Source organism: Panthera leo, chromosome D3 (assembly GCF_018350215.1).
Source record: "Panthera leo isolate Ple1 chromosome D3, P.leo_Ple1_pat1.1, whole genome shotgun sequence".
Classification (NCBI taxonomy): Eukaryota; Metazoa; Chordata; class Mammalia; order Carnivora; family Felidae; genus Panthera; species Panthera leo.
The window spans coordinates 6,972,070-6,984,976 of NC_056690.1; the positions used below are offsets into that span (position 1 = coordinate 6,972,070).

A 12,907-nucleotide genomic window follows, 5' to 3' on the forward strand; every position below is an offset into this window, starting at 1 on the left:
TCTGCCCCTTTCCAAGCAATTCTCCAGCTTTACACAGTGACAGTGTAATCAGGACACTTGTATTAGCTCCCTATCACCTGCAGAACACAACCTAAATCCTCTGCAACACACACAAGGCTCCCCATGCTCTGATCACCTAGTTCTCCATTACCAGTTCCTTTTACTGCATGGTGCATATAACCTACATTCTACTCTTACCTAATTACTGGGAGTTCCCGGAAGCCCTGTACGCCTCCCTCACTTTACTTACGCTGTCCTTACACCTAGAATTCCCTACCTTCCCCTGGACTATCGGGAACATCGTCAAGATCTGACATAAAATGATCTCTGTGAAGTCTTTCTGCCCCAGTATATTTCCATCTCTCCTTTGAATTCCTAGTCTACTTTGGTCATATCTTAATCATAGGACTGATCATACTAAATAGCAATTACGCCTTACATGTCTGTCTCCCCAGTCTCTACTACATGAAGAAATGCTCGTCTGATGAACAAATGAATTCATGATTACCTCAACATCTAGTCCAAACTGAATAGCAAAGCTCTCGGCTTCAGCAAATCTGTGTTTGTGAAGTAACCGACTCAATCTGATGAAGTGAAAAACAAATTTCAGTGAAATCTTTATTAATCAGGGAATTTAAGGTTATCATTAAGGGGTAAGGCTTAAAAGAATATGAGAACTTACCTGTTTTCTGGTAAAGCTTCTGTAAGACACCTGAGTACTACAACAGAGACTGAATCTTCAGATAGTCTGAAAAAAGTTTTCAGGGTGAATGAATTAATAGTATTAATAAGTAAATTGTAACTTAGCTGCTATTTAACGACTTATTTAATAAAACAAAATGACCTACTTTGAATCATTTTTGCAAATTCCTTCCAAAAGGTATATGGTATCCTACAACAATAAAAAAAAAAGTTTAAAACTGAAACATAGAAATAATTTATTTTAGGGGCACCTGGGTGGCTCAGTCAGTTAAGCGTCTGACTCTTGGTATCAGCTCAGGTTATGATCTCAGGGTTTCATGGGTTCAGGCCCCACAGGGGGCTCTGTGATGACAGCGCAGGTCCTGATTGGGATTCTCTCTCTCTCCCTCTCTCTCTCCCCCTCTCCCACTCACGCTATCCCTGTATCTCTCTAAATAAATAAACTTTGAAAAAAAATGTAAAAAAATAATTCATTTTGGTTACTAAGGTAACAACTGGTTTAGGTGAGGATTATTCATCAATGGATTCTAAACTCACTGTGAAAAACTGTTGGGAAAAAAGGATATTCCATAGTTTCAAAATAATACCAGAGAATTTACTTAGCAATTACAAAGGAGAAAAAGCACCTCTACAGTGGAGAAATCTGGCAAAACTGCCTTAACCAAGTAATCACATTTATCATCATCAGTAATAGGACAAATGGACATAAGCCCCTTAACATGACACAGCTGAATACAGTATAACTTTTGTGGTATCCTTGCCAAGAAAGCTCAGCATGTGTCTAATTATGATGCAATAACCAGACAAATCCAAATAGAGGGACACTGTACAACACAACAGGCTAGGATTTGGAAATGTCAATGTCTTGAAAAAAAAGACTAAGGAACTATTGCACATTATAGTAGACCATGTGACCATGACAACAAAATTCCATATATGATGCTTGATTAGATCCTGGACTAAGGAAAAAACAAAAATAAAACAAAACAAAAAAATAGCTTTAAAGTAATTGGCACAATTGGTAAAATTTGGATTTGGATGGTGTATTTCGGAACAGTATTGTATTAATGTTAAATTTAATACTGGTATTATAGAAAAATGCCCTTATTCTCAGGAGAGACCTGCTGACGCATTTAGGGGTAACAGGCCATGACGTCTGCAAGTAAATTCCAAATAGTTTGGAAAAATATAGTGTGTCTGTGTGTGTGCATATGTGTGCATCTGTGTGTGAAGACACAAAACAAATGTAGTAAAATGTTTTTTGAAAGATTAAAATTAAAAGATAAATCAGTAAAAGCAATGACCCTCCGCCCAAATTGCTTATCATTCATATTTCCTGTGGAGACACAAGAAAACTGAATAAGCAGATGGTTCAGGTTTCATTTGATTAATGTGCTTTTCTTTTTCTTATATGAAGACTTGGTTTTGTCAGTATATTTGAGAACCTCTGGTAACAACAAATATAGTTATAAACCTGAGCTCTATTCAGGTATTACACTAGTTCCACTCATGCTTAGTTTGTTTTAAGTTTTTATTTATTTAAGTATCTCTATACCCAGTGTGGAGCTCAAACTTATGACCCGAAGATCAAGGGTCGAATGCTCTTCTCAGTCAGCCAGGCACCCCTTAGCTTATTCTTAATTTTTTTTATTATAAAGCATAAAATATACATCAACTTACTGTGCTAATTCCTGACTGGACCAGAGATGAAACGCTAGATACTTCCAAAGAATACAGTATTTCCATCATAGGTAATGAATAAACCACGAGATTTTTCATCTAAGAAAAAGAGAAGAGCAATTAATTTAGTAGGTCATATAAACCTACAAGGATAAGACAGCACTTCATATCAAGTGGCTAGATTAAAACAGTACAAAACTAAATGCAAAAACAATTTTATAACAAAGACCATTGCTGTATTATTTAAATGTTACATATAAAATTATGCTCTATTCCACCTTTCAAATCTGTTGAATAAAAAACCGTGCATCTGGTGTTCATTCTACAATTTGTATTTAGGATGCATGTAATTCCTCAGTACCAGAACTGCATGAGTCACTCTAACAAACATTTTCTTGTGGATATATATTTTTAAAGTTTATTTATTTATTTATTTTTTTTTAATTTTTTTTTTTTCAACATTTTTTATTTATTTTTGGGACAGAGAGAGACAGAGCATGAACGGGGGAGGGGCAGAGAGAGAGGGAGACACAGAATCGGAAACAGGCTCCAGGCTCCGAGCCATCAGCCCAGAGCCTGACGCGGGGCTCGAACTCACGGACCGCGAGATCGTGACCTGGCTGAAGTCGGACGCTTAACCGACTGCGCCACCCAGGCGCCCCGAAAGTTTATTTATTTTTGAGAAAGAGTGAGCAGGGGAGTGGGAGAGAGAGGGAGAGACAGAATCCCAAGCAGGCTCCACACCGTCAGTGTAGAGCCCGACATGGGGCTCAAACTCACAAACTGTGAAATCATGACCTGAGCTGAAATCAAGAGTTGGACACTTAACTGACTGAGCCACCAAAGCACCCTCTTGTAGATATTTTTAATCCTGCAATGCTCCATTTAAAATAGGGAGCTGAAGGGTGCCTGGATGGCTCAGTCAGTTCAGCATCCAACTTCGGCTCAGGTCACGATCTCAGGGTTCCTGAGTTCGAGCCCCGCATTGGGCTTTGTGCTCACGCGCAGAGCCTAGAGCCTGGAGCCTGCTTCGGATTCTGTGTGTGTGTCTCTCTCTGTTCCTCCCCTGCTCACACTGTCTCTCTCTCTCTCTCTCAAAAATAAATAAAGATTAAAATTTTTTTTTTTATTGGGGAGCTGAGACATACCCATTTTTTTATAAGGAAAAAAGAACTCTGCAGGATTATTTCTGATTTGTCAAGTGGGCACTACTTAACTACTTTCATATTAGTTAATGCTATTTCTAACACATAATATGGACAAATGTGAAATAAAATCTTCCAGTACCTTATCAGCAGTAGTTGTCAGAGCTACTAATTTGAGATTTGTAATCCCTTGCCTAAGAGAGAAAAGAAGGTTTAAGTGAATAAAATAAGCTTTGCCAATTGCTACATAGAAGCTAAGTCAAAGGGGTATTCTTAAAGGTTAAAATTGATTCCCACAAAAGACACTGAACCTGGTTTCTTCACGTTTATAGCCCAGATTAACACTCTAACACAACCACTTGGAGGTTTGAACTACCTATTTGTTCTCAATGAATCTGGCCAGCAATGGAATGATCCTTACCCTGTCAGTCTGTCCAGAGTTAGTCAGAATGTAATACATAATCAACGATCAAGAAGCCTGATTCTAAAAGAAAGGAAACACTACTAGCGTCATAATGTACCACGTGACTGATGAAGGAGACTCTGCTTCTGTGGTAAGAAGAAACTCTTCAATGTGAAGAGAGGGCCAGTTCCATATGGGAGTCAGAGTGTAAATATCCCACAAGCTCAGCACATTCTGCAAAAGGAGACATTTCACAGATACATCTTCTAAATGATATTTCAGGATCTTACATTGTAGGATCTTTTTGATTTATGTACTGAAATAAAGCATAGCACACCAGATAGTAATCCACCCCACTTAAAGTTCTCATCTTTGTTAAGTATGACAAATATCACATAATACCAAGTGAAAACATCGAAGGAGAAATATCAGAAACATACATCAGTATCAAGAACAAAAAGTAGATTGTCTATCAACTGGAACTTCTTTGCACCTACAAAAGAGAAAGCAAGGTGTGTAAGAACTACATTTCTGTATTACAGATAGCCACATTTAAATAATAAACTATCATGTTTATGGAAAGGCAGACCTACTACAACTAAAGTTTGCATTCTCACATTCACCTCTTTATATATATATATATATATATACATATATGTCTACGTGTATACATATGTATATTTTAACTTTATTTTGAGAGAGATGGAAATACCATGAGTGGGGGAAGGGCAGAGAAAGAGGGAGAGTAAGAATCCCAAGCAGGCTCTGGGCTTCCAGCCCAGAACCTGACGCCAGGCTTGAAGTCATGAAACCACGGGATCGTGACCTGAGCTGAAACCAGGAGATGCTTAACTGACTGAGCCACCCAGGTGCTCCTGCCTCTATGTATTTTTAGATGACCACTAAAATGTAAAATCTCCTAAAATGAAGAGTAAAAACTGCAACATGTCAAGCATACATGGACAATTATCTAACTAACCTGGCGTGTTTCAAAGAGCAGTAAGGTAAAATGTCCTGTTTGCCAGACTCAGGATGATACTGACCTGAAAATTAAAACTTGTTAGTGTTGACCCCAAGTAGCTTCATGAACTTATTTTACCTTTAATAATCTCTGCATCAAGAACGTTCTTAACTGTCATTCCTTTCTTGGAAGAGTCTGGTTCCCATTTTGAGAATGCACAATTACCAGTTCCCTACAGAGGTAAAATAGCACATCAACTGCAAATTTCGTTCTTAGATCTGAATTCTCCTCAAAGCAGAAACACCCAAGTTGTACACATTACATATTTCAGAATATACTTATGTACTCAAGCCCAACTAGCTTTTTATCTTCCAGTTCCTCTCTTAGATTGCTTTCAACAGAACAGGATGGCAAGAACAGCAAAGTTTGCTGTTCACTGTTATCACGTGAATATTTAATAAGGAGTGGGCATATTCAGGCAACTCACTCCAAAGACATGGGGTAAACTTCAAGACCTCCTCCAGTAGTATGAGATATAGTTTCTGATTAAGTATTTTCATTAAAGTAACCACAACTTTTTAAAAAAAAATTTATAAATATTAAATCATTTGAAACCCTAATGAAATATTGAACCAGATACACAGAATAGACAAATGTGCCTGCTTCTTAATATGAAATACAAATTTGGTAGGTAAAAACGTTGTAAATGCTATAATTATGTTGAATTTTTGCCTACTTCTTGAATATAATTAGATTTTTGTTGTTGTTTTTATCTAGACTCATAATTGAAAGAAATGCTAAATTTCAGGAAGAAACTAGTGAAAATAAAGATGCCATATTTTCCAACAGAGAAACTTAGGTATACTTACTGAGTTAATTTTATAATTTCCCTGCTTCTGTTAATATATTACAAATTAATTTGTAATTTAACCAAAACTATGTTAATGAAGAAACACTTCTGAAGCAAAAAACTAAAATTTTATAGAAAGAATTACCCCAATTATCACAGGAATTTCACTGGCTAAATCTCCAGCCACAAGATTGAGACAACCAAGAGTATGGTAATTTTCAGTAGAAATAAAACTGGACTTGATTTGTCCTTGTAACTGCAAAATTAAAAAAAAATAAGAACGTTATATATATGCTCCACCGTCGAAATTCCTTGGAAAGATAAAAATGAATTAAATCCATCTGTTATAAATGCATTTTTACTTTTTTTGTTTGTTTTATTTTCTAAGTTTATTTATTTTAAAAGATGGAATGAGAGACCGTGCAAGCAGGGAAGGGGCAGAGAGAGACAAAGAGAATCTCAATCAAGCTCTGCACTGTCAGTGCAGAGCATGACACAGGGCTCGAACCCAGCTGAAATCAAGAGTCAGAAATCCAACCAACTGAGCCACCCAGGAGCTCCTGTTTTTTTTAAATAGATATCTTTTTTTTTTGAAAGGCTTTATTTTTATTTTTTTATTTTGAGAGAGAGAGAGCACACAAGTTGGGGGTACAGAGAGAGAGGGAGAGGGAGATTCTTAAGCAGGCTCCATGCTTAGCATGGAGCCCAACACAGGGATCTTATGACCTTGGGAATACCTGAGCCGAAATCAAGAGCTGGATGCTCAACTGACTGAGCTACCCAGTGGGCCCAAGATATTTTTTTAAGATTTTATTAAAAAAAATTTTTTTAAACGTTTATATTTTTGAGAGACAGAGAGCAAGTGGAAGAGGAGCAGAAAGAGAAGGAGACACAGAATCCAAAGCAGACTCCAGGCTCTGAGCTGTCAGCACACAGCCTGATATGGGGCTTGAACCCACAAACCGCAAGATCATGACCTGAGCTGAAGTCGGACACTTAACCAACTGAGCCACTCTGGCACCCCTAAGATTTTATTTTTAAGTAATCTCTATAGCCAACATGGGGCTTGAACTCACAACCCCGAGACCAAGAGTTGCATATCCCATCAAAGGAGCCAGCCAGGTGCTCCTATAAATGCGTTTTAAAATGGAAATGTTATTAAAATGTTACATCACACTGATTCCTAAAACATTAGCCACTAGACAATATCCAGAAACACTCTCCCCAAACTTATATTAAATATAAGAATCAACAAGACAATGTGGTTTTGTTTTCTTACCTTTTTTGCTGTGTTGAAGTCTACATTCTCAATTGCTGTATGAAAGAAGAAAGCAGACTAAATTTATAGTATTAACCTACGAAATACACACAAGTCACCCTTGTGTGTTAAGTCAAAATTACATACAATCTAGTGAGAAGAACACAGGTCAGAAACTAATAAAGAAATGTTGACTTTTCAGTTTTGCCCTTGACCACTGATATAAACTGTGACAGTATGTCCTAGTCAGGACACCAGCCAGGCTGCCTTTTTGTCCCTGGAATGCTTCTCCATACCTTCCCTTATCATGTTTCTCCCTCCTAAGAGGGTCTTCTTCCTGCTCCAACTCTTCTATCCAAGCTCTGAAGTCCTACCTGTAAAGTCTTCATCACTTTGCACACCATTTTGGAAGAGCTCTTTTACTTGCCTGGCTTCTTCATTACACTATGAAGAACTATGTCTTGTAGTATCCCCAGGACCTTGTATGTTCTTGGAATACAGACTATTTAAGGAACTTGCTGAACACATGCTCTGAACTAATTCCTTAACCTTTCCCAGCTCACAGGAATGTATGGTCCATCCATTCACTTAGCACATACTATGAATTATTGTCTGTTATTGTTAACATGTTTATATAGTCACTTCAGTTTCCAGGTTCATTCTTTCCATCGAAGAGCATTTATTATTATGCTAGTGTGTGTCTTGTCTCCCCAGCTAAGCTATAAACCCCTTAAAGGCTATAAACAAAGTACATTTCCTCAGATTCTGTTGCATCCCTCATAATGGAGAAACATAATATGAATACTTAAAAAAATATATACGCAGTATCATAGAATCTAATGAAACTAAAATAATATTCGCTCTTTTTTTTAATGTTTATTTATTTTTGAGAGAGAGAGCAGGGGAGGGGCAGAGGGAGGGAGACAGAGGATCCAAAGCAGGCTCCACACTGACAGCAGAGAGCCCAATCTGGGGCTCAAACTCACAAACTGTGAGATCAGGACCTGTGCTGAAGTCAGACACTTAACCGACTGAGCCACCCAGGCACCCTCTCTCTTTTTTAAAAAAATATTTATTTATTTTGTGAGAGAGAGACAGGGGAGAGAGGCAGAGAGAGAATCCTTAGCACAGAGCCTGATACAGGCCTTGAACTCATGAACTGTGAGATCATGACCTGAACTGAAATCAAGAGTTGGACGCTTAACCGATGGAGCCATCCAGGTGCCCCCTAAAATAATATTCTTAAAGAAAATATTTAAAAATTTACCCCAAAACTAATAAGAAATATTGCTGCAAATCAATAATAAGAAAAATCCATTACTTACCTTGTTGAATTTTTGCAAGCTGAAGGTTTGTAATACAAAAAAATCCATTGTTTGTAAGCAGCAGCATATAATAGGTACCTATTGAAGGAAAATCAAACCAGTTTCTCTAAAAGGTGTGTGGATATGAAATTTAAGCCAGTGTTTGGACCTAGCTTAAAAATATGTCAATTTGCTCATTTAAATTCTAATCATCAAATAATATACTAATGATACAGATAAAGCTTATCTACAAAGAACTGTTATTTGCAAAAACAATGTTAACTTCCTTGAAACTTTATAAATCAAAGTTCATTTGCCAAAAAAAAGAAAAAAGAATCTTAGATATATTGAAATAAATTAAGTATAGTTAACATTTGTTGAAATAAAAATATGATAAATATGCTAAAACCTACAAAAACATTTTAAAAGAATATAATTCTCCTTGGTAATCTATAGAATTCTCAAAATGGTAAAAATGAGTTTAGAATATTATATTTAGGAGAAGAACATTTAAACCTCTGAAAAGGACTAAAATAAAAAACTTATTTCTTATGATAATATTACTTAAATCACTAGAAAATTTAACACTGTATAAAAAGCATAAAAATAGAGTCATGTAATTTATTAACTATAAAGTTGATTTTTTGATTGGATATTAGTCAGAGAGCATTAAAAAATATTCAAAAAACTTACCTTCACTTGAACCGTCTTTCTCAATAACAAGATTCCGGTAAGTACGCTGATTTTCATCATTAGCTTTCTGAATAAAAGCCTAATTGCAAATTCATTTCAAATGATAAGATTAAACTCAGAAAACACAATTAAGGGTTATATTCTCTAAAGCCCAGGGTTATCAATTATTATTAGCAATAATTCTGCCTATGTTCCAAACGTTTTAATTTTGAAGTGGAAAACTATTTTGGACAAGCATACTATCTTCAAATCTTAATTTTTAAATTTTGCATTTACTTCATGTTTCTGAGGTATGATTCTTAAAATTTCATGTAAAGAACATTATTTTTTCCATTTAAAGCACAAATTAAGCAACGGTTTATTAGTTTTCGTGTCTAAGAGATAATTTCAAATTTAGGTAACAAAAAGAAAAACATTAACAGGGTCTTACATTAGTGAGTAATGTTTGCTTCGATGTTACGTGAATAAGATGTAAGTTGCCGCTTCGCTCCCCAACCAAAAGAAACTTTCCTTCTTGACATAGGCCAACTACATCCACTTCGGTATCTGAAAATTTCAAATCAAAGTTACAAGCTTCCCACAACTCTTTCTGCCCACAGGTCCTGTCCTCTTGTTTTAATAAAACCATCTTTTTGCACTAAAAAACAAAAAGTTATAAGCTTCCTTCAAAAATGTTTATTTTCAATCAATACAAGAAATTTGCAAATTTTGTCATTAAAAGCCAACTATTCAAGTTTCTCTTAAATACTTCCAAAAGGTGGTCATTAAAAAAGAATGTGGGGGGGAGGGGTTGAGGGTGAGGAGGCAGTGAAAATGGGGCATGGGCATTGAGGAGGGCACTTGCTGGGATGAGCACTGGGTATTCTATGTAAGAGATGAATCACAGGAATCTATTACTGAAGACAAGACTACACTGTATACACTGTATCTGTATGTAAGCTAACTTGACAATAAATTATTTAAAAAAGAATAAAATAAAATAAAATAAAATAAAATAAAATAAAATAAAATAAAATAAAATAAAATAAAATAATGTGGGGGACCTGGGTGGCTCAGTTGGTTAAGTGTTTGACTTCGGCTCAGGTCATGATCTCACAGTTTGTGAGTCTGAGCCCTGCATTGGGCTCCGCACTGGCAGTGCAGAGCTTGCTTGGGATTCTCTCTGTCTCCTCTCTCTTTCTCTGCCCCTCCCCTGCTTGTACATTCTCACTTTCTCAGATAAATAAACTAAAAAAAATTTTTTAAAAGAATGTTACTCTTGTATTCAGTGAACAAATATTTACTGAGCACTTACTGCATGCTAAGCAATGGCCTAGGTCTTTTGCATATATCTAAGAATAGTAACAAAAGATTCCCACCTTCATGGAGCTCAAATCCCAAGGCAGAAATACATGGTAAACAATTAGAGCATAATAAATTACATGATATGTAAGAAGGTGGTTAAATTTTCTGGAAACAAGAAAAAGTAGAGCAAGAAAAGATAGTTTGGAAGAGCCATGCATGTTGCAGCACTGACTGGAGTCCTCAGGATAGCCCTTGTGGATAAGATGAGACATAAACACTTTCTTCAAGTGTATTACATGTTAACACAGCCTGCTACTTCATGATGAAACTGTCAATCTTGTGGATCATTCAGGGTAGATACATTAAGATTCCACAAAATAGGAGTTCCTTGCCTCCATACTACGATCAGGATTGGCTTCTCGCATGCATACCTCCTGACTTTTTCTGTTGTCTAAGTTCTTAAACAAACACTTCAACAACCACCACTCACAATTTCAGAAAAAGCATTCACAATGTTTTCACCTATATTTCAGCACACTCACTGACTTGTCCCTTATTCTTACGTCCACATTTGCATATACTTTAAGTCCTTCAACTCAACGAAGAATTTATAAGTAATTTAAAAACCTTTTACATGGCTATATATATTCTAAAACTATTCAAATACCTGTTTTGATATTGAAATTATGTACAAGATTCAGGAATGTGAACACAAATGAGCTCAACTGGTTTCTACAGTAATTCTAATTTTAAAAACCAGGCAAGTAAAGTCAATTTTTGTTTCACATGTACCCTTTAGATTTACTGAGGAAGGGGCTAATCTCAGGATCCCTTGCATCTAGTACTCTTTGTACAAAAAGGCATTCAAGATTAATTTCTTGAAATAGTCCAATTTCAAGTCTTAGAAATAATGAAGTAAAGAAAAGGCAATGCAGTAGAAATTGGCAGAAAGCTATATCTGACTTCCAATTTATTTTATTTCATTACATTAGACTTACCAAATATAAGATGCAGTTGAAGCAATCTACAAACACTGTCAAGCAGGATCACTGATTGATCCACTACAATAATAAATCCGTTACTTAGGCTACATGCTTGTATCTTTGGATTTAACGAGGCCTGTGGGAGGGAAAAGCATGACTAAAATAAAATGTTTTTATACAGTTTAACAATGCTTACCAAGAGTATCATCATAGTCCCAAACACCTACATTTAAAATTTGAAAAGACTTTTTTCTTTTTTTTAGTCCATATATCTAATTAGTCAAGCTTTTCTTTCTATGGTATATCAATCCATTCAGAGTCCAAAATAGGGAAACAGTCCAAGATTGCTAAGAAAGGGCAAGGGATTCTCATGAGCAAGTCTTTGTTTCCTAAGGATGGATCTTACGCCTGAAGGAGTCGGCAGGCATGAAAATAAACAAGCCATGACTGGCACAAGGTCTCAGTGTCTGGGATATGACGGCTGAAAGGATGAAAACAGGAGGGCTCACACCCCCACAGATAACAATAAAGAGAGCAGAACCAGTCAGATTAAAGCCCCGAGGAAATGCAACTCTGGTATGGCCACGCCAGAAAACTGGATCCTTGTGCAAAATGTTCTGAGTTTTAAATAAATATTGACAGCCAAGTCAACATTTTAAAAATTACTATGCAAGCCAAATAGTCTCCGGTCTTCAGCTTCTGGTACTTGGAGCTCTGCACACAAACGTTTCTGGAAGCAGTTGGACAGCTCAGTAGTTGACAGTGCTCAATCACTTGCTGAGTAATCTTGGGCAAATGCCTCAACTGACCCCTCTGTACTCTCCTGTACCTACAACACTGGCCTGTATGAGCATCAAATGACTGAATTTGCGTAAAGGCTCAGAAGATAGCCCTGCATATAATATCCGCTCAATCAGTGTTAACTGTTCTTAATCTTCCCTGACTGGGTTTTAATCCCATCAGTTCATTTTGGGCCTGTTTCAACAGTCACCTTTTCCAGGTGAAATTCTTGAAAATGCCACCACATTCTGATGCTTCTTAATACTTTTAACTTGCTTCTTCTGATAGCAAGAAGTTACCCCAAAGCACTGCAAAGAAGGAACCGTGCAATACCTTCCTGGGACGTACCCATACAATTCTCTCTGCTTGGATAGCTCTTCTTCCTCCTCTTCTTTTTTTTAGGACTTTATTTTTTAAGAGTAGTTTTAGGTTCACAGGGCAACTGAGGGAAGGTACAGAGAATTCCCAAAAATCCCAGCCTCCACATATGCACAGCTTCCTCCATTATCAGCATCTCCCACCATTTGGTACATTAGTTACAACTGAAAAACCTATATTGACACATCATCACCCAGAGTCCATAGTTTATATTATAATCCACTCTTCCTATTGTACATTCTGTGGGTCAAAACAAACGTGTAATGACATATATCCACCATTATTATACTATACATTTTCAGTGCCCTAAATATCCTGTGCTGTGCCTGTTCATCCCTCCTCCCCTCAACCTCTAACCTCTGATAACTACTGATCTTATCACTGTGTCCATAGTTTTACCTTTTCCAAAATGTCGTATCACTGGAATCACACAGTATGTCACTTTGGTTGACTTCATTCACTTAGTAATAGATACTTAAGTTTCCT

The 12,907-nt window shown here is 36.6% G+C and overlaps 1 protein-coding gene across 7 annotated transcripts in view; it reads right to left on the bottom strand.

The window, feature by feature from the left end:
- KNTC1 (kinetochore associated 1) overlaps window positions 1–12,907 on the bottom strand; it is a 74,363-nt gene that overhangs the window by 56,414 nt on the left and 5,042 nt on the right. For 6 of the 7 annotated variants that reach the window (XM_042909743.1, XM_042909745.1, XM_042909740.1 and 3 more), the window contains exons 3-16: window positions 11,279–11,399; window positions 9,427–9,542; window positions 8,997–9,075; window positions 8,325–8,402; window positions 7,021–7,055; window positions 5,887–5,997; window positions 5,030–5,123; window positions 4,371–4,423; window positions 4,049–4,164; window positions 3,670–3,721; window positions 2,383–2,481; window positions 849–892; window positions 683–748; window positions 509–584 (exon numbers count right to left, since the gene is read on the bottom strand). In XM_042909743.1, the coding sequence (XP_042765677.1) occupies window positions 509–584; window positions 683–748; window positions 849–892; window positions 2,383–2,481; window positions 3,670–3,721; window positions 4,049–4,164; window positions 4,371–4,423; window positions 5,030–5,123; window positions 5,887–5,997; window positions 7,021–7,055; window positions 8,325–8,402; window positions 8,997–9,075; window positions 9,427–9,542; window positions 11,279–11,399 (1,140 nt within the window). Of the gene's footprint in view, window positions 1–508; window positions 585–682; window positions 749–848; window positions 893–2,382; window positions 2,482–3,669; window positions 3,722–3,948; window positions 3,986–4,048; window positions 4,165–4,370; window positions 4,424–5,029; window positions 5,124–5,886; window positions 5,998–7,020; window positions 7,056–8,324; window positions 8,403–8,996; window positions 9,076–9,426; window positions 9,543–11,278; window positions 11,400–12,907 lie in introns of those variants that run through there. The other variant, XM_042909746.1, reaches the window with a different exon arrangement.